At 50.0% G+C, this 21,983-nt stretch overlaps 1 protein-coding gene and 1 long non-coding RNA gene across 2 annotated transcripts; one reads left to right on the forward strand and one right to left on the reverse strand.

Moving 5' to 3' along the window:
- The first annotated feature begins 890 nt into the window (after window positions 1–890).
- RMI2 (RecQ mediated genome instability 2) lies at window positions 891–20,655 on the forward strand. The gene is given in 3 exon segments (NM_001194293.4): window positions 891–902; window positions 14,863–15,172; window positions 20,027–20,655. Coding segments are annotated over 2 exon segments (444 nt in total). The 5' UTR covers window positions 891–902; window positions 14,863–14,877; the 3' UTR covers window positions 20,176–20,655.
- On the reverse strand, window positions 5,858–14,750 carry LOC114674484 (uncharacterized). The gene is made up of 3 exons (XR_003725641.2): window positions 14,639–14,750; window positions 11,510–11,566; window positions 5,858–5,922 (listed from the first exon to the last, which is right to left on the reverse strand). It is a non-coding gene; the product is annotated as an uncharacterized LOC114674484 (long non-coding RNA).
- Window positions 20,656–21,983: the final 1,328 nt, after the last annotated feature.

Consider the following 21,983-nt stretch of genomic DNA (forward strand, 5'->3'; position numbering starts at 1 on the left):
CCACCACACCCAACTAAGTTTATTATTATTTGTATAGATGAGGTCTTGCTATGTTGTTCAAGCTGGTCTCAACTCCTAGGCTCAAGCAGTACCCCCACTTCGGCCTCCCAGAGTGCTGGGATTACAAACATGGTATGCTGAGCATTTCAAATTTCAAATTATTTTATTTTATTATTATTTTTTTGAGCCAGAGTCTCGCTCTGTCACCCGGGCTGGAGTGCAATGGCACAACCTCGGCTCACTGCAACCTCTCTGTTGTGGGTTTAAGCAATTTTCGTGCCTCAACCTCCTAAGTAGCTCGGATTACATGCGTCCACCACCATGCCCAGCTAATTTTTGTGTTTTTGGTAGAGATAGAGTTTCACCATGTTGACCAGGGTGGTCTCAGACTCACGACCTCAAGTGATCCACCCGCCTTGGCCTCCCAAAGGGCTGGGATTACAGGTGTGAGCCGCCATGCCCGGCCTATTTTATTTTATAGAGACAGTCTTTATTTATAGAGACAGTCTTACTTTGTTGCCCAGGTTGATCTTGAACTCCTGGGCTCAAGCAGTCCTCCCTCATTGGTCTTCCAAAATGCTGGGATTACAGGTGTGAGCCACCATGCCAGGCCCATTGTTATTCTTTTAATGAGCTTTTTCCTGAGCCCCTACTATGTGCCTGGCTGGACATGAAACCCCTCTCAAGGAAATAGAGTTTGTCTGATGCTGATAATGACCTTCATTTTAGTAAAGAGGACTCTGAGGTCCAGAGAGGTTAAGACTTTTGTGGAGGAGTACAAGCTGGCCCAGGTCCCCCCACACTTTAGTGCCCTGTGACTGCTGGGAGCTTCCTGGTTGGACAGGCAGGGGAGAGCTGGCAATTTGGCATGTTGGGAGAGGGGGAAGAGCAGGCAGAAGGGTGTTCCTGGCCGAGGGCACACTTCAGTGGAATCCAGGAGTGTGGACTTTGATGCCGGGTAAGGCTGGGGCAGCAAGGGGCCCAGAAAGTGCCACTGGCTGCAGTCAAAGTGGGCTGAGCCAGGTGTTCTCTGTTTCTGAGGCTGACCTCTGTGAACTCTGAGAGAGAGAGAGAAAGACAAGGGATGTTGGTGTGCACTCGTGTGCATGTGTGCACAGCTGTGTGGTCTGGCAGGCTTGTGAGATGGTGCCCATGTACAAGCAGCTGTGTTGTGTGTGCAGTGCTGCTTGGAGGCCATGGGCCTGGGCTTTTGGGTGTGTGTGAGTGTGTGTGTTTCCACTGGTGGAAAGTGGGTGTATCTCTAGGCAGGAGCTGGGAATGTCTGTGGGCCTCAGGTCTAGGGAGAGCAAGCCTACAGCTGTAAGTGGGCAGACCACGTGAGAGGGGTCTGGGAGCCTTTGCGTCTGTGTGCCTGCGCCTCAGAGTGTCTGCATGAGTGGAGGAGTGTATGCACACCTGTGTATGCAGTCATGCACATGCATGTGTGTGTATATGCATGTATATATGCTTATGTGTATGTAAGCGAATGTGCTGCTTGTGTCTGCTCTGTGTGTCTGCTTGTGTCTGCATCTGCCTAAGTGTGCATGCGTGTGAGTCTTGCTTTCACATTCAGTGCTAGTCAGAGGTTCCAATTCCTGTAAACCTCATGGTCTCATTTTCCAGCAGACATCCCACAGCAGTGGCGGTGGGCACCACAGCCTAGGCTTGGTCTGACCTATGGCTTCCCCCTTTCAAGCCTCTGGCTGCAAGGGTGTAGAGGGGATGTAGGTGAAAGCAGGACACCCGGTCCCCAGCCGGCCACAGGCCCCACCATCCCTGGCATTTTTGGCCTGAAGCCACCCATGGGAGTCTGAGGGAAGTGACATTACTAGGACTGGCCAGGGTAGACCTGCCCTGGGAAATGTGGGTTCACCTTCATTGTACTGAAAGTGAAAATCAGATCATGCCTCTCCTCTGTCTCTCTTAAAACCCTCCAAAGAGTCCCTGTTGCATTTCATGCAAAACATGAGTCTCTACCCAGAATCTCAGGTGTCACCAGGACCCTGCTGGCCAGAAAGACTTGGGAAGGAACCACCCATGGCGTATCCACAGTGTCACTCTGGGCTTCGGGTCCCGTCCTGTAAAAGCTGAGTAGGAAGTCCTTGCAGGGGGCAGGGATGATTGCGTGCTTGTGGCCATTCCTCTGTCCAGTGGGTAGACACTGGGAGGCTCTGGAGACTTGGCCATGAAGGAGACAGCCCTCCCGGTGGGCCAGAGCCTTTTCACTTTGCATGTAGCCATATGAGATAGTAAAGAGCGGTTGCTTCCCCATGCTTTTAAAAATTTTATATTTTATATTTTATTTTTTGAGACAGGGTCTTGCTCTGTTGCCCAGGTGGAGTGCAGTGGTGCAGTCACCACTTACTGCAGCTTCGATCTCTCAGGCTCAAGTGATTCTCCTACCTCAGCCTCCAGAGTAGCTGGGACCACAGGTGTGCACCACCACACCTGGCTAATTTTTAAATTTTTTTCTAGAAACAGGGTTTCCCTATGTTGCCCAGGCTGGTCTCGAATTCCTGAGCTCTAGTAATCCTCCCGCCTCAGCCTCCCAAAGTGCTGGGATTACAGGCGTGGGCCCCCGTGCCCAGCCCCTCAGGCCATTTCTGTGCCTGAAATAACACTGGCTAACCATGGTTGACATTTCTCTTGTTCCCAGAGTGAAACGAATGAGTGCTGCTTCTTTAATCCTGCAGCTACCCCCACATGGTCAGCACTTACGTTTTCACTCTTATTTGGCAGATGAAGAAATTAAGTCCTGTTAAGGAAGGTGCTTAGGATCACGTGCTAGGAGGTGGTCGCGCTGGAATTCAAATCCAGGCAGGTGCTAGCTTGAGAGCCACTGCTCTGTAAAGCCTTTCTCAGGCCTCCGCTCAGGCCAAGGGAGGAGGAAGGAGGAAGGGCCCTCAGGCAGGAGCAGGCTGAGCAAAGGTCTGGAGCTAGGACCGAGCATAGGCATGTCAGGAGAGAAGGGGAAGAGCTCTTTGGCTGCCGGGAGCAGTGTGAGGTCAAAATGGAGAGGCAAGAGGAGGGAGGGGCGTGGAGGTCCTTGATGCCGGCATGAACACTCCGGGCCTTCTGTGGGGTGGGCGGCACGGGGGAAAGCTCCGGCTGGGTGCCCTGGCTCAAACTATCCTTGTCTCGGGCAAGGACACCTGCATGGACCCAGTCGTTCAAGCCCCAAACCAAGTCCATCCTTGACTTCTGTCTTTGTCTCCCCTCATCAGGCTGTGAGGAGTAGAGTGAAACCACAGCTGCAGCTTCCTGGCTAGTCTCTCCACTCCTCTGCCCCCACAACCCAGTCTCCATGTAGCAGCCAGGGGCGTCTACTGAAAACGAAAATCTCATCATGTCTCTCTCTTTTTCTCTCTTTCTCTCTTTTATTTATTTATTTATTTATTGAGATGGAATCTTCCTCTGTTGCCCAGGCTGGAGTGCAAACACCTCCCGGGTTCAAGTGATTCTCCTGCCCCACCCTGTCAAGTAGATGGGATTATAGGCCACTCACCACCACGCCCGACTAATTTTTGTATTTTTAGTAGAGACGGGGTTTTGCCATGTTGGCCAGGCTGGTCTCGATCTCCTGACCGCAAGTGATCCTCCCACTTTGGCCTCCTAAAGTGCTGAGATTACAGACATGAGCCACTGCACCCAGACTCCTCTCTGTCTCCCCACACCCCCGCCCCCGCCACCCCGAAAATGCGCATTCCTGATGCATTTAGAACAAAATCCAAATTCCTTTAAGTGGTCTGTGAGTCTCTACCTGATCTTGCCTCACTGACCTCTTGACCGCATCACTGACTGCTCCCCCATCACTGTGCACCCATACTGGCCTTTCTGTTCCTCATACACACAAGGTCACTCCTGCTTCAGGGCCTTAGCATTCGTCATTCCCTCTGTGGGAGTGCCCTTCCCAGGCCACCAGCCCCTTCTCGTCATTCAGGTCTCAGCTGAGGGTGCCTGCGCAGATAAGCCCCTCTCCCCATCCCTCCTGGTTTATTTTCTTCATCCGCATGTGCTCAGCACCCGAAACTGTCTCTTGTTCTCTCCTCATCCTTCACCAGATTATAAACTCTATAAAAGCAATTATTTGTTGGTTTTGTTCACTGCTGCATCCCAGGCATTCAATGAGCACTTGTTGAGTGAAGAAATCAGACTCAGTCTTCCCCTCTGTAAAATGGGACCACATTAAACCTCCTGGCAGGGTAGTGGTGTGGCTCAGAGGTAATATTTGTACACAGTTGGACTTCTTCCTTACTGGCCCAAGGACTTACCTGGCCACCCCTCCTGGAGCCCAGCTTCCTCCAGCTCCCCCATGCCCTCTGCCCTGGGAGCAGACACCTTAGCAGAAGGGCTGTCCTCCAGACCCTTTGCAGCCAGGCCTCTCTGCTCACAGATCCCTGAGGACATCTGTGGGTTGACGCCCAGAGCCCAGCCCCAGCCTCATGCAAATTCTGTCTCCCAGTCCAGCAGCTGTGGCCTCCTTCACTCGGCCTTTTAAAAGAAATTCTTGGGCTGACTCACACTTCCTTTATCTCCAGCTGGGTTCACTCAAGTGTTGCTGTTTTGCAAGGCTGAGGTTTGAGTCCCTCAGAAGTAATCTCCGATGCAGGGGTGCTGTATGCTTCAGTGAACTTCGAATGAGGGTCAGGCCCCCCAGAAAACCTCTTACCAGGACAGTTGGGAAACTACCCCCACTGGTGGTCAGGGCATTCTGGGTTGGAGAAACTGCTTTGGGGCTTTGGCAGGTGTTTATTTTGTCTGTCCCCCTGCCTCCCACCTAACCCCATCCCAAACTCACTCAAAAAAATGTCCCTGCTGCCCTGGGGGTGCATTTCAATGTCTCATGTCCCCCGCTTTTCCTTCCTTCCCTGTGAAGTCAGGCGTTTGGATTCAGTGCACTTCTGAGAAGGTTTGTTTCTTTCTGTGCAAACACGTGGAGTGATGCTTCGTCTCGATTTTCTAGAACACTTCCACTTTCACAGAATTGTGGTTATTTTGAGCAAAAGGGTCTGTTACGGGTACAACAGTATACTGGTACTGGTCTGCATTTCTTGTTGATGTCCCTGGAAGAGTTTTTATGTAAATAAAGTCACACTGCTCCAGGGGGAAGGAGTCCCTGAGGAATTCCCTGGAGAGAAAGGCGTGGGCAACATTTACCCCATTTTCTTCCCTGTCTGCAGTAGAAAGAACTGGAGCTTTGAAGGCAGGCTGATTTCAGCGCCAACCTCTTCCTGGCTGTGTGACCTTGAGTAAGTTATTTAACCTCTCCAAGGGCCTGAATTGCCTGGGGGTGGATTTAGGGCACAGTTACCCCTGGATACTATTTTGATGGGGGTGGGGTGGGGGGATGGGGGGTGGGGGGATGGAGGTGGGGATCGAACCTTTCTTATTTACTTATTTTGTTTAGAGACAGGGTCTTGCTCTGTCATCCAAGCTGCAGTGCAATTGCACCATCACAGCTCACTGCAGCCTCAACTTCCTAGACTCAAGTGATCCTACCACCTCAGCCTTCGGAGTAGCTGGGACTACAGGCACACACCACCATGCCCAGCTAATTTGTTAATTTTTTGTAGAGACGGGGGTCTCCCTCTGTTACCCAGCCTGGTCTTGAACTGCTGGGCTCAAGCGATCCTCCCGCTTTGGCCTCCCAAAATGTTGGGATTATAGGCGTGAGCCTGGTCTGGAACCCATTTTTAATAAGTGGAAGTGAAACTCACATAACATAACATTTACGAATTTGAAATGAACAATTCAGTGGTGTTTAGTACATTTCCAGCGTTGTGCAACTGTCACCTCTCTTTAGTTGGAAAACATTTTCATTGTTCCCAAAGGAAACTCTGTATCCATTAAGCAGTCATTCTCCACTCCCTCTTCTCCTTGGTAGTTAACTTAGGTACTACTGGGCTTTCTTGACTGAAGTCCCTGAAGAGGAAACAAGTGTTTTCCAGCTGGGCCACCACCTGTGACACGTTGTAATTTGCGTGGAGATGGGATTCTGTTCTGGGTATGTACGTGCCTTTCTATAACTTTTTTTTTTTTTTTTTTTGAGATGGAATCTCGCTCTGTCACCCAGGCTGGAGTGCAGTGGCCGGATCTCAGCTCACTGCAAGCTCCGCCTCCCGGGTTTACACCATTCTCCTGCCTCAGCCTCCCGAGTAGCTGGGACTACAGGCGCCCGCCACCTCGCCCAGCTAGTTTTTTGTATTTTTTAGCAGAGACGGGGTTTCACCGTGTTAGGCAGGATGGTCTCGATCTCTTGACCTCGTGATCCGCCTGTCTCGGCCTCCCAAAGTGCTGGGATTACAGGCTTGAGCCACCGCGCCTGGCCTATATATGTCTTTTCTTATGTCAGTACCCACACAGGTTTGATTATTGTAGGCTTAGTGCCTTTTTGAGCCTCAGTTTATTTTTCTCCTATAAAGGGTTAGGGTTAGGGCAGAAGTAGGTCTCTGGCAGGGATTTTTGGATGAAATGAGCTGGAATATACCATAGCGGCTAGCAGCGTGCTTGGCCTATAGTAGTAGAGGAAGCATTACTGTTATTATCATATGCAAGATGTAGGTTGTGCTTAAAGCCTCCTCCAGAGAGCTGGAAATGTGTAACAGTCAGTTTAGGCTTTAAAACAAAATACCATAGACTAGGTAACTTACAACAGAAATGTATTGCTCGTAATTTCTTTTTGAGATGGGGGTCTTGCTCTGTTGCCTAGGCTGTAGTGCAGTGGTGCAGTCACAGCTCACTGCAGTCTCTACCTCCTGGGCTCATATGATCTTCCCACCTCAGCCTCCCAAAGTGCTGGGATTACAGGTGTGAGCCACTGTGCCCAGGCTGCTCATAGTTCTGGAGGTGGGAAGTCCAAGATCAAGGCACTGGGAGATTCAGGGTCTGGTAAGGACTCAAATTCTGGCTCACTGTGTCTTCACAAGGTGGAAGGGGTAAAAGAGCTCTCCGGGGACCCCTCTTAAAAGGACACTAGGCCGGGCGCGGTGGCTCACGCCTGTAATCCCAGCACTTTGGGAGGCCGAGGCGGGCGGATCACAAGGTCAGGAGATCGAGACCATCCTGGCTAACACTGTGAAACCCCGTCTCTACTAAAAATGCAAAAAATTAGCCGGGCGAGGCGGCGGGCGCCTGTAGTCCCAGCTACTCGGGAGGCTGAGGCAGGAGAATGGCGTGAACCCGGGAGGCGGAGCTTGCAGTGAGCCGAGATCGCGCCACTGCACTCCAGCCTAGGCGACTAAGCGAGACTCTGTCTCAAAAAAAAAAAAAAAAAAAAAAAGGACACTAATCCCATTCATGAGGGCTCCACCCTTATTCATGAGACTTAACCACCTCACAAAAGACCTACCTCCTAACACTTTCACATTGGGAATTAACTTTCTTTTTCTTTCCCTTTTTAAAATTTTCTTCTTATATTTTTTCCTTTTTTTTTTTTTTGAGACGGAGTGTTGCTCTTGTCGCCCAGACTGGAGTGCAGGAGCACAATCTTGGCTCACTGCAGCCTCCGCCTCCCAGGTTCAAGCGATTCTCCTGCCCAAGCCTCCTGAGTAGCTGGGATCACAGGTACCCACCACCACGCCCAGCTAACTTTTGTATTTTTAGTAGAGATGGGGTTTCACCATGTTTGCCAGGCTGGTCTTAAACTCCTGAGGTCACTCCTGCCCACCTTGGCCTCCCAAAGTGCTGGGATTACAGGCATGAGCCACCACATCCAGTCTCTTCTAGTTTTTTGAGACTATGCAATAAATTATAGTTAACCATATACAGTGGAACATAGGAATTTGGGGGGAGAGGGCACAAACATTGCCCTCTGTGGCAATGGGGGGTGTGAACACAAACATTCTGTTCACACCAGTGTGCCGTGGACAGCAGACATCACCATCGGTGCAGAGGCCCAGGAGTGTCAGTCATCAGGCACTGAGGTGTGACTTTACCCTATTCTAGCCACGCTCCCTGGAGCCCAGCCCTGGGCCTGTGTGAAGTGGACAAAAAAGGGCACCTCTTGAGGCCAAGATGCATCGGCTTTCACATGACCTGGTGATACTCTGTGAGTGAGACAGCAGGAAGTTTGCTTGTCACTGAGTGGGGGAGGGCTGGGCCCCAGAATCATTCTAGGGTCCCACCCCCAGATATACCAATGCTGGAAGGCTGTGCTGCGGCCCTGGGACCTACAGTTCTCCCCAGATGTTGCGTTATTGAAAGAACTGTGCAGTGAACACCAATCACCCACCATGCGGATTCCACAATGAACAGCTGACTCGAGTTGCCTTATCTCAGCTGTAGCCACCTGTCCTTCCCTCTGTCCACCCATCCATCCACCTTATTTCTTGTTGCATTTCAAAGTAAGTTGCATCCAAAGTAAGAGATATCCATCCACTGCCCCTTTGCATACTTTGGCAGGCATTTCATTAAACACAGTTCAAAATTTGTGTGTGTGTGTGTGTGTGTATGTGTGTGTGTTTTCATAAAACCTGTATTTCAAAAAGAAATTTCCCAGAGTATTCTTTTTTTTTTTTTTTTTTTTTTTTTGAGACGAAGTCCCGCTGTGTCGCCCAGGGTGGAGTGCAGTGGCCAGATCTCAGCTCACTGCAAGCTCCGCCTCCCGGGTTTTTACGCCATTCTCCTGCCTCAGCCTCCCGAGTAGCTGGGACTACAGGCGCCCGCCACCTCGCCCGGCTAGTTTTTTGTATTATTTAGTAGAGACGGGGTTTCACCGTGTTAGCCAGGATGGTCTCGAACTCCTGACTTCGTGATCCGCCCGTCTCGGCCTCCCAAAGTGCTGGGATTACAGGCTTGAGCCACCGCGCCCGGCCCAGAGTATTCTTCCATGGTGCCAATCCAGGATAGTGGGTAAGACGTTATGTTAAGAACCACCATCCTGATCATTGAGACACCTGAGAAGAACCCTTTGTAAGGGTTCCCAGGGTAAGGATTGGTTCCTGGCTCTACCTCCTCCTAGCTGTGTGGTCTGGGGTAGGTCACATCACCTGTCCAAGCCTCAATGTCCTCATCTCTAAATTGGGCATAAGAAAAGTATCTACTGGCCGGGTGCGGTGGCTCATGCCTGTAATCCCAGCACTTTGGGAGGCTGAGGCGGGCAGATCACGAGGTCAGGAGATCGAGACCATCCTGGCTAACACGGTGAAACCTCAACTCTACTAAAAGTATTAAAAAAGTAGCTGGGCGTGGTGGCAGGCGCCTGTAGTCGCAGCTACTTGGGAGGCTGAGGCAGGAGAATGGCATGAACCTGGGAAGTGGAGCTTGCAGTGAGCCAAGATCGCGCCACTGCACTCCATCCTGGGCGACAGAGCGAGACTCTGTCTCAAAAAAAAAAAAAAAAAAAAAAAGGAAAAGTATCTACTTCTTAGGGTTGTCATGAGGAGTAACTGAGTCTCTGCACATGAAGTGCCTGGCATGGTGCTTGGCACATAGTAAGGGCTCAGCTAATAACAGCCTTTGCTATTACGAAGATGTCACTGTATGGATACCCTTCCAGAACAACCAAGTTTCTTTTTTTTTTTTCCTTCAAGACAGAGTTTTGCTCTTGTTGACCAGGCTGGGGTGCAGTGGCATGATCTCAGCTCACTGCAACTCCACCTCCTGGGTTCAAGTAATTCTCCTGCCTCAGCCTCCCAAGTAGCTGGAATTACAGGCATGCGCCATCATGCCCAGCTAATCTTTGTATTTTTAGTAGAGATGGGGTTTCACCATGTTAGCCAGGCTGGTCTCGAACTCCTCACCTCAGATGATCCACCCACCTCGGCCTCCCAAAGTGCTGGGATTACAGGCGTGAGCTACCACGCCCCGCCCAGAACAACCCCTTTTCTTAGTGCAGTAGGGTTCTTTATTTCTGGAAACCAGAAGCATTTTTGACCTGATCAGCCTGGGAACTGGTGAACAGGCAGATGGAGGATAAAGCCAAGGCCTACAATTCCTATCACCTTACCTTTGTCCTCACTGGTGCAGGTGGCAGGAAGCCCCCTTCCAAGGATATTTGATCTCACTGGGGGGCTGGAGCTTGGGGAGGCTGGCACACGGGGTTGCTTCAGGCCTGAGCGTGAGGGTGATGGATTGTGGTGCGGGGGAGGGGGAATAATCCTCCCTAGAGGGGAGGCTTACCCAACATGTGTCAACAGACCCCGGTTGTCTGCTCATGACTGTAATTTAAGATGCCGATTTCACAACTCCTGGAGCTGGTGAAGCACTACAGTCCCTTGGGTGTTTTGCAGGAGATTTAAGGAGCTGCATATTAGTGAACACGCAGGCTGCCTTGGTGCCTGGAGCAGAGCTCACGTTCTAGAGAGAATTTGCAGATTGGAAGCCCATGGGCCAGAATCAGTCTACGGATGACTTTCAGGGGCACGAGGTTTGTTTTTGTTCCTTTGTTTTAGAATTGAATTCGTTGCCAGCATTTTTTTTTAAACATGGAGATTATATATGAAAATGTCTTGAGCCAGGTGCGGTGGCTCACACCTGTAATCCCAGCATTTCGGGGGGCCGAGGCAGGTGGATCATCTGAGGTAGGGAGTTCGAGACCAGCCTGGCCAACATGGTGAAACCCCATCTCTACTAAAAATACAAAAAATTGGCCGGGTATGGTGGCAGGCGCCTGTAATCCCAGCTACTTGGAAGGCTGAGGCAGGAGAATCACTTGAACCTGGGAGGTGGAGGTTGCAGTGAGCTGAGATCGTGCCATTGCACTCCAGCCTGGGTGACAGAGTGAGACTCCATCTAAAACAAAAACAAAAGAAAATGTCTTGAAAAATCAGATCTAGCAACAATGGGCCCACAGTCCTGCATGACAACCATTGGCTGAGTGTGCTGGACCCCTTTTGCCAGGACATCAGACAGCCAGTTTACCCCTGCTACACCAGGGTTACCTGTCTGTCTGCTGCTGACAACTTAGTTTGAGAACCCAGGCTTTACTGGTAAGATAGACACAGACTCAACTATTTATGGTTCAAAACAGAGGGCAGTGAGTATTATAGCTTAGGGCAGTGGTTCTCCATAGAGGTGATTTAGCACCCTAGGGGACAGTGGCAATGTCTGAAGACATATTTTGGTTGTTTCAACTTGAGGAGGGTGCCATGGTATCTAGTGGGTGGAGAGTGGGATACTGCTCAACATCCTGCAGTGCACAGGACAGCCCCCATGACAAAGATTATCCAGCCCCAATGTCAGTAGGGCTGAGGTTGGGAAACCATGGATTGGGGCACCGGCAAACTGGCCTGGAGGGAAGAGGTTCATTCCAGTTGTGGGGCTCAAGAAAGGCTCCCTGAAGAGAAGAGGTCTTGCTGGTGAGCAGGCACTTGATGACTAAGCCAGGTTTCAACTGAGAGTGATTGACAGGGAGGCATGTCAGGGAGAGAACAAACAACACAAGCAAAGGTCTAGAGGCACCTTTGATGGGTGGAGGTGGGTGAGAGTGTGAACAGTGAGATGGAGCCTGTGGTTCAAGATACATGAAGTTTGGGGTCAGATGAATTTGGGTTTGAGTTCTGACTCTTACCACTCACTAGCCATGTGGCTTCAGGCTTGTCATTGGTTTGAACCTTAGCTTCATCATCTGTAAAATGGGGATAAGAAATGAGGTTATGTAGGACCAGACTCATCTATCCGAAGTCCTCCATTTCTACTCTGCGTCCCAGCCACTCTCAACTACTGGCAGTTTGCTACATGCTTCTTGCTTTCTCTCCCCTGTCTGGCCCCTCCATGTGCAGTTCCCTCTGCCTGGAAAGCTCACATTCCAGATGTGTGGATTACACCATCAAGGTGTTATAAACCCAGTGCTGATATGCCCAGACTTGTTTTGAAAAGACCACTCTGCCAGCAACAGGGTGTTGGGCTTGTGGGAGTGGGGTAGGCAATCTAGAGGCCAAGGCAATGATGGGGAATTCCCAGGCTCATACAAGAAGCCTGGGAGCTTCTGCCTTCACCCTAACTCCCTTCCCCATCACTTCTCTGGCCTTAAGGTACCTTGGGGGAAGGTCAGTGAGGACCCACCGGGTATGAACGGGTTGGATTGTCTCTTGGTTAATGTTCCTGCTCCCTTCTCAGCTTAGGAGCCGGGTTACTTTATAGGTCAGGGTTGAGGTGTTGTATTACTCAGCTCTCACACTGCTATAAAGAACTACCCGAGACTGGGGAGTTTATAAAGGAAAGAGGTTTAATTGATTCACAGTTCCGCATGGCTGGGAGGCCTCAGGAAACTTACAATTATGGCAGAAAGGGAAGCAAACATGTCCGTCTTATGTGGCGGCAGGAAGAAGAAGTGCCGAGCAAAGGGGGAAAAGCACCTTATAAAACCATCAGATCTTGTGAGAACTCACTCACTATCACAAGAACAGCATGGGAGTATCCGCCCCCATGATTCAATTACCTCCCATGGGGTCCTTCCCATGGTATGTGGGGATTATGGAAAGTACAATTCAGCAAGAGATTTGGGTGGAGACACAGCTAAACCATATTAGGTGTAGAGGCCAAAACCTCATAGAGGCTATGGGCCAGTCCCCTGGTTTCCTTAAGCCTCAGTTTCCTCACCTGTGTAGAACAGTCTTTTCAGGGTCTGTGGGGGTACATGGGATACTTCCTACAAAGTTCTTACAATAGGACCTGGCTCAATTTTATAAAAATGAAGCTCTTGGCCGGGTGTGGTGGATCACGCCTGTAATCCCAGCACTTTGGGAGGCTGAGGTGGGCAGATCACGAGGTCAGGAATTTGAGACTAGCCTGGCCAATATGATGAAACCCCGTCTCTACTAAAAAATACAAAAATTAGCCAGGCATGTGGCGTGCACCTGTAGTCCCAGCTACTCAGGGGGCTGAGGCAGGAGAATCACTTGAACCCAGGAGGCGGAGATTGCAGTGAGGTGAGATCGCGCCACTGCATTCCAGCCTGGGTGACAGAGTAAGATTCCGTCTCAAAAAAAAAAAAAAAAAAAATCAAGCTCTTGGTGAATACTCTGAATGCCTGGTACTGCAGGAGGCCCTGAGAATTCAAAGTCTCTCTTAAGAACTGACCTTGACTTTAAGGATCGCCTGATTTAGGATTTGTGGACTTTCCTGACTGGGGACATCCAATTTTTAGGGAGAAATTCCTGGGAATTTTATTTGAAAGATGTGCACAAAGATTTAGCTTTTACAGGTGGATCACGAGGTCAGGAGATCGAGACCATCCTGGCTAACACAGTGAAACCCCGTCTCTACTAAAAAAATACAAAAAATTAGCCGGACGTGGTGGCGGGCGCCTGTAGTCCCAGCTACTCAGGAGGCTGAGGCAGGAGAATGGCATGAACCCGGGGGGCAGAGCTTGCAGTGAGCCTAGATGGCACCACTGCACTCCAGCCTGGGCAACAGAGCAAGACTCCATCTCAAAAAAAAAGAAAGATTTAGCTTTTAAATAAGTCCACAGTGGTTATATTTATAAAGTGAAAAATTGGAAATAGCCTTAATGTCCAACTATAGGATATTTGTTTAATATGTGATAAGACTTGGCCAGGAGTGGTGGCTCACGCCTGTAATCCCAGCACTTTGGGAGGCTGAGGCAGGCGGGTCACGAGGTCAGGAGATCGAGATCATCCTGGCTAACACGGTGAAACCCCGTCTCTACTAAAAATACAAAAAATTAGCCAGGTGTTGTGGCGGGCGCCTGTAGTCCCAGCTACTCAGGAGGCTGAGGCAGGAGAATGGCGTGAACCTGGGAGGCGGAGCTTGCAGTGAGCCGGGATTGCACCACTGCACTCCAGCCTGGGCGACAGAGGGAGACTCTGTCTCAAAAAAAAAAAAAATGTGATAAGACAAATCGAGTATTATGCAGTAAGTCAAGAGGAAGCAGATGGACATTTGCTGATACTGAAAGATGTTCATTATTAAGTGAAAACAATATACAAAACACTATTTATGTATCAGTAATAGGCCAGGCGTGGTGGTTCACACCTGTAATCCCAGCACCTTGGGAGGCCAAGGAGGGAGGATTGCGTGATCCCAGGAGTTCAAGGCCACCTTGGGCAACATGGTAAGACCCTGTCTCTACAAAAAATACAAAAATTAGCTGGATGTGGTGGTGCACGCCTGTAGTCCTAGTTACTCAGGAGGCTGAGGTGGGAGAATCACCTACGCCCGGGAGGTGAACGCTGTAGTGAGCTGTCACTGTGCCACTGCACTCCATCCTGGGCAACAGAGACCCTGTCTCAAAAAAAATACACACACACACGCACACACATTTTAAAACCTGGAGGCTAATATACCTCAAAATTAACAGTGGATATCTATAAGCCGCTTTTACAATTATTTTCTTATTCTACATTTTTCCTTTTCTTTTTTTTTTTTTATAATAAATGTGCATTTCTTTTGTGAAAATAGCAATATATTTTATTAACCTTAAAATTATTTGATGCTATTAAAATATAAATAAAAATAATAATAAAAGAAAGAGCAAGTTTGCCAGCTCTCCCCATCTGCCTCCCCAGCTTTATCTCCTGACTGGATTATTGATCACTCCCAATAAACACAGACTCTTAATTCGTTTCAGTATTTACTAACCTCAAAACAAGGCCATGTAAAGATGAATAATCATACTCTGCAGGTGATCTGCATGCACGCCAAATTTTGAGATGCGTTGAAAGAGGAAGTTCTTTACCTCTCTGCGTTCCATTATTTATTCTCATTTAACCCATTTTCTCCATTCATTCATGAGAGCGTTTATTTACTTTTATCTACGCATGCGCACTCCTCGCTGATCCAGAGGGTCGGTTCGCCCGGCGGTCCCGCCTTCTGACGTCGACCATTGGCCGGCTCTGCCAGCACGCTCCTGATTGGTGGCTGCGGGCCGGGCCCCGCTGCTTCTCAAAGTTGGCGGGAAAGCGGCGGCTAGGTGGAATGGCGGCGGCTGCGGACTCGTTCTCAGCCGGCCCCGCGGGGGTGCGGCTGCCTAGGTCGCCGCCACTCAAGGTGCTGGCGGAGCAGCTGCGGCGCGACGCGGAGGGCGGCCCGGGCGCGTGGCGGCTGTCGCGAGCGGCGGCGGGCCGCGGGCCGCTGGACCTGGCGGCCGTGTGGATGCAGGGCAGGGTAGTGATGGCGGACCGCGGCGAGGCGCGGCTGCGGGACCCGAGCGGGGGCTTCTCGGTCCGCGGCCTGGAGCGGGTGCCGCGCGGGCGGCCCTGCCTAGTCCCAGGTAATGCCCGAGCCTCACCGGGCGTCCTCTTCCCTGCTGTCCGCCGGGAAGTTGCCGAGGCCGGATTCGATCCCGGTCTTGACACTCGACGGGGGCGGGGGCGGGGCGGGTCTGCCTCTCCTCTGGGCCTCTGCCCCTGCGGGTCCCCGCTTGGGTACCCTTGCTCCGGTCCCTCCTGGTCCCTCCTCGGTGAAGTTGATCTGATGATAAGCAGTCCCTTCAACAAATACAGATTCCTGGGACTCTCCCACCTCTGGTGGGAATCTTCTGGGGAGGCGCCCAGGCACCTGCATTTGTCACAAACCTCCTCCCCCGGTTGATTTCCTTGTTCGCCATCAAGTTTTGGGAAATACTGTCCTGGGAAACTTCTGCTCATACTTAACGTTTCAATTCAAATGTACCTTTCTCAGAGAAGTCCTCCCTAACCCCTAGGAACGGGAGACCTTCCTGTACTTCCTCGTTGAACTGTCTTGGGCTGCAGCTCACTCATGTTTGCCTCTTTTTTTTTTTTTTTTTGAGACAGAGTCTCACTCTGTTGCCCCGGCTGGGGTGCAGTGGCACGACCTCGGCTCACTGCAGCCTCCACCTCCCGTATTCAAGCGATTCTCCTGCCTCAGCCTTCCGAGTAGCTGGAATTACAGGCATGTGCCACCACACCCGGCTAATTTTGTATTTTTTAGCAGAGACTGGGTTTTGCCATGTTCGCCAGGCTGGTCTCGAACTCCTGGCCTCAAGTGATCTGCCCATCTCGGCTTCCCAAAGTGCTGGGATTACAGACGTGAGCCGCTGCGCCCTGCCTACTACCTCTCTTAAACCATTGATGCTGAAGCTTGAGCGTGCATCAGTCTCTCCTGGAGGGCTTGCTAAAGCTGGGATGGCTGGGGCCCCACCTTCAGGGTTTCTGAGTTATGAGGTCCAGGTGGGGCTGGAAATTTGCATTTCTAACCAGCTCCCAGGTGATGCTGATGCTACTGGTCTGGGGACCATACTTTCGACTTATTAAATGTTTTATTTATTTGAGATAGGGGACTCACTGTGTTGCCCAGGCTGGCCTTGAGCTCAAGCAATTCTCCTGCATCAGCCTCCTTGGGTAGCTGGGACTACAGGCCTGCACCGCCATGCCTGGTGTTTGGGGGCCATACTTTGAGAACCACTGGGCCAGACCAAGCTACTGGAGGGCTACAGCTGTGTGGTCCTGACAACGGTATCCTCAGTATCTGGCCCAGTGCCTGACACATAAGTGCTCCAAGAACCAATTGTCTTGAGTGACAGGCAGTGGACATCCATCTCACTTGTTCTCTGGGATGTCAATTGAGCACGTGTTGTACATCAGCCCCCCCTGCAGTGCTGGGCTGCAGCCCAGACCCAGATAAAGTCTGCTGGGAAACAGGCGGTGAGCAAATGTCCCAGAGGATCACTGACCCCTGGGGAGCCGTGAGGAGGTGCAAGGTGCTGAGTGGCCCGGGGAGGCTTCTAGAGGATGTGAGGTCTAAGCTGAGGAGGTCTGAGGATCCATGGGCCTTCCCTCACCTCGGCTCCCTCCCCTGGGAAATCAGGCCAAGATCACTTCATTCCTAAGGGCCCTTCCTGTTCAGTCTTGGAGTCTAACTAGAGATAGGTCAGTGGTCTGATGTGAGCTGCATTGGTCTGGGACAGGCTTAGGTCGAATTTCTGGCTCCACCGCTTCCCAGCTGAGCTGCCTGGAGCACTTCTGTTAACTTTTCTGGACTTGTACTATTTTGTAAAAAGGAGTGAATCATTCCTGCCTGTTGTGTGGATTCAGTAAGTAAACAACTGCCTTAACACTGCACTTGGCTCATAGTGAAGGTGCAAAACATTGGGACCTGTTTACTGCCACATGCTCCTGTTCCCTCCCCCGACCGCCTTACCCTTCAGCTTTCCCTCTCTTCCTGCCCTCAGCCCCAGCGTTGGTCTAGGACAGGGTCAGCAAACTACAGGCCTCCTCTTTTCACATGTCTTGCGAACTAAAAATGCTGTTAAATGTTTTATTTATTACTATTATTGTTTTTGAGACAGAGTCTCACTCTGTCTCTCTGGCTGGAGTGCAGTGATGCAATCACGGCTCACTGCAACCTATACCTCCCGGGTTCAAGCAATTCTTGTGCCTCAGCCTCCCGAGTAGATGGGATTACAGGCGTGCACCACCACACCCGGCTAACTGTTGTAGTTCTAGTAGAGATGGGGTTTCGCCATGTTGGCCAGACTGGTTGGTCTCGAGCTCCTGGCCTCCCAAAGTGCTGGGACTACCGGCATGAGCCACTGCGCATGGTGGAATTTTACATTTTTAAATGGTTGAAAAAAAAAAATCATGACGTGTGAAAAGTATATTAAATTCAAGCATCAGTGTTCATAAGTAAAGTTTTATTGGAATACATTGGTAATTTACAGAACGTCTTGGGCTTCTGTCCCACTACAGCTAGAGTTGCGTATTTGGGACAGAGACCCTGTGGCGGGAAAAGCCCAAAATATTTACTATCTGGCCCTTTACAGAAAAAGTTTGCCAACCCTTGGCCTTAGCCTTGGCCCAGCATGTAACCCATGCTGCTTGGTGTGTTGGTTTGCAGGCAAAGCCCCTTGCAGGCAGGCTGGGACAGTCTCCTGTCTGGTCTCAGCCCTGTCATAAGCCTGGCATCTAGTAAATACTTCAGTGTTTGAACCAATGGGCATTGGTGAACCTGTCTGACATACCCACTGGCCTGAATGCCAGCTGGCAGGGGCCCTGTCACTTCCTTTTGTTAATTAATACCGAGTCCAGCTTGACAAAGTTGAGTCACTGCCATTAGGCAGGGAGGCAGGGAGGTAATCGAGCCACTAAAACACAAAGTAACATTGCAGGCAAGAGTGAGGTGGTGCAGAGGAGGGACAGCTGATTCAGGCTTAAGGGCTCAGGGAACGCTTGAAGAGGCAGCCGTGAAGGATGCATTGGAGTTTTCTATAAGGAACAACCCTCCTGGGTTGCCTGGGACTGAGAGGGTCCTGGGATGTGGGACTTGCAGTGTTAAAACTGAGACAGTTGGGCACCCTCTGTCAGTGTGCGGTGGCGGGAGATTGTGCAGCTCCATGGAACAGCCTGTGCAAAGGCTTGGAGGGGATAGAGCCCCGTGCCTTTGGGGAGCCTGAGACAGCGGTGGAAGGTAGGATAGAGCCTCAGTGGCAGTCTGGAAGGACATGCCTGCTTCAAGATGGCCTTGAACTCTGCTCACCTCACTGCTGCTCTAGTGCTGTTCGCCTACCACCTCTTCCTCTGGAACATCCAGTTTATTTCCATAAACCTAAGGTGCTGAAGAGGCGAGTTGAATGAGAAGCTCTTCCTGCCCTCAGGCTGCTGTCTGTCTGCAGGAGAATCGGAGAAACCATGCTTACCTAGGTAGTGCTTGGATCAACTGAGTTCTGGAGGCAGGAGGTGGATTCAAGAATGTTGACTGCAGCATTGGGGTGGGGATGGTTTCGAAGAGGAGGAAGCTGGCAGGAGATGGGCCAGAGCCATTGGAATGGTCATGGCAACCGCGGCGTGGGGATGCGGGAAGGAGAGGGAGAGACAGTGGAGAGCTGCTTTGGAGTGGGAGAGGGTGTGGGTGGAACCTACAGGGCCAATTTGTCTCATCGCATGCCTTTGAGCTCATCTGGCTGGCTGTGTGTGCCTTCCTAGTAGAGCTCCTGTTCCCCTCTCCTGGTTGGAATGCCCTCGGGCTTGTTCTTCTTTTCCTGGGCCTTTAGTCATTCTACTTCTATGGGTTCCAACCCTACCAGCGCTTTAGGCCCTTTCACAGGGGAATGGCAAGTGCATTTTCAGAACCAGTCTCTGTCACGGATGGACCCAGGTGGAATGTGGGGAGGAGTTCTGAGATACCTGAGCACATCCTGCCTGGGGTTGAACAGCGGAATCAGGGGTCAGCTTGCCTGGCTTCCTTCAGTCAAAGCCCCAGGCCCCACGTACAGTGCAATGAAAGCGGCCTCACAGGGGCAGGCAGCGGGGCTGGCACCGGGCCTGTCTTTCCTGCAGTGTTTGGAGTTTTCTTTTACACAATCGGGTTTTGTGTGGTTGAGACTGGCCAAGTTTTGCTTTCAAGGAGAGTCACTTCCCCAAGGGAATGGGAAGAGAGTCACAGTTAATATGTCATTAGATCATCCCGGTGGCAGCCGGCCCTTGTGTGGATTTGCTTGTATGTGCTGGAGGAGGTGGCAGGGATAGGTTCCAGCAGTTGGAACAATGGGGCGGGGGGCTGCCTGCCCAGCCTTTTCGGCAACGTGGAGGGAAAATTGGATTTGCTTGGTCAGAGGGTGTCTGTAGAAAGAGGATGTGACCTGTGCACAGAAACCAGTCACATACCCTGTAGCATTGAGCAAGGAATGGGATTAGAGGACAGCTAAGGTTTTCTGCTCCTACCTCAGAGCAGGCTAATTATAACTCACTCTGACGGGAGCGTCGCCTCCATTCTTTGGGCATGATTACATTTTACATGACCGTTTTGTTTGGCCTAGTAAAATCAGAAACCAAAGAAGATGGCTGGGTTCGGTGGCTCATGCCTATTAATCCCAGCACTTTGGGAAACCAAGGTGGGTGGATCACCTGAGGTCAGGAGTTCAAGACCAGCCTGGCCAACAGATGAAACGCTGTCTCTACTAAAAATAAAAAAGTTAGCTAGGTGTGGGGGCAGGCACTTGTAATCCCAGCTACTCAGGAGGCTGAGGCACAAGAATCGCTTAAACTCAGGAGGCGGAGGTTGCAATGAGCCGAGATTGTACCATTGCACTCCAGCCTGGGCGACAGAGCAAGACTCTGTCTCAAAAGAAAAAAAAGAACATTACTATGGGCTTTTCTTCTTTTTCTAGGAAAGTATGTGATGGTGATGGGAGTGGTTCAGGCCTGCAGCCCTGAGCCCTGCCTACAGGCTGTGAAGATGACAGACCTTTCTGATAATCCCATTCATGAAAGTATGTGGGAACTGGAAGTGGAAGATTTACACAAGAATATTCCTTAGATAATGTTGGAACTGTCGTTAAAAACAACCAAAATCCTGAAACTGTTTAGAAGCTTATAATGATGTGGATTTCATGGACATTTTTTCAATGCGTATTTTTCAAAAGTTTCTCAGAGAGGCTTGCTTTGGTTGACCAAGGAGTCCGGATGTAGGAATGTTTAAGTCCTGGGATACTTCAGTGACACAGCCTCTGCCGCCCCTTGCTTTGCCTGTGTTCGCTGATGAAAAGCAGATGCTTGTGTTTCTTTTTCCTTCCTGGTTTGTGTGTGTTAATTCTCTCTCTCTCTCTCAAACACAGAAGTCTCATGTTGCATTTTCCAAATTTTATGAGTGATGATACTTTTTCCATTTCTGCTGCATCCCTGTTTTACAATGCAAAATTTAAGCGCGGTTATTGCCCGTGGTGATTAAAGTGTGGTTATGGGCAGGAAGACAGACTGTGTGAAAAAGGAATGACATCAGGGCTTCTCCTCTTCTTCATCAGCAACTACCATAACCAGTTTGCAAGTCAAATGGCATATTTCCTAACGGCAGGCACCGCGGCTCCTGAAAGACAACAGCTCCCTTTCTGCTTCGGACACCACTCAAACATTTAGACACGGCTCTGTCCGTTTTCCTAGCTAGAGAAGGTGATACCTTCTTCCACCACTCAGAGATGTTGAGACGTTTTCAGAATTTCTTGTTGAAATGAAAAACATCAAGATAAAGGACGCCTTTCAGGCATTAGCTAAACTTCTGCTTCATAACTTTGGGTGAGACATGGTGAGCCTCCTGGTTTAGAGTTCTTTTGTCTTTTTGTGTGGAATGACTTTTTGCTGTGATTGTTTTGAATGTTGGGTTTCTGCTGTCTGCTTAGTACCCATACCTGAATTTTTTGAGACTTTAAATATCGAGGGAGTTAGATGATGTTATGACATGATTGTAGACTTTCGTCTGGATTATTGATATTCTACCTCTAATAAATTGTTTAATATGCTGTATGGGTTTTTTTTTTTTTTTTTTAAATAGACTTTTAAAAAAACAGTTTTAGGTTTTCAGGAAAACGTTTCAGGAGAAACTACAGCATTCCCATATACTCCACACTCACACCCCACTCCCAGTTTTTCCAGCTGTGAACATCTTTTATTAGGTTGGTACATTTGATAAACCAACATTACATTGTTATTAGCTAAAGTCTAGTTTACATTAGGCTTCATTCTTTCTCTTATACATTCTGTGGATTTTGCCAAATGCATAATAACATGTATCCACCATTACAGTATCGTCCAAAACAATTTCACTGCCCTAAAATTCCTCTGGGTTCCCCTTATTCACCCTTCCCCCTGCAACCCTGACAATCACTGATCTTTCTTTTCAATTTTGCCTTTGCCAAAATATCACATATTGGATCATACAGTAAGTAATTTTTTCAGACTGGCTTCTTTCATTTACTATGCATATATGATTCTTCCATATCTTTTTTTTTTTCTTTTTTAAGACAGTCTCACTCTTGCCCAGGCTGGAGTGCAAGGGCACAATCACAGCTCACCACAGCCTCAACCTCTCAGGCTCAGGTGATCCTCCCATCTCAGCCTCTCAGGTAGCAGGACTACAGGTGCGTGTCACCATGCCTGGTTAGTTTTTTTTTTCTTTTTTTTGAGACGGAGTCTCGCTCTGTCACCCAGGCTGGAGTGCAGTGGCGCGATCTCACCTCACTGTAAGCTCCACCTCCTGAGTTCAAGTGATTCTCCTGCCTCAGCCTCTGAGTAACTGGGACTACAGGCCACCACGCCCGGCTAATTTTTTGTATTTTTAGTAGAGATGGGGTT

Source organism: Macaca mulatta, chromosome 20, assembly GCF_049350105.2.
Source record: "Macaca mulatta isolate MMU2019108-1 chromosome 20, T2T-MMU8v2.0, whole genome shotgun sequence".
Classification (NCBI taxonomy): domain Eukaryota; kingdom Metazoa; phylum Chordata; class Mammalia; order Primates; family Cercopithecidae; genus Macaca; species Macaca mulatta.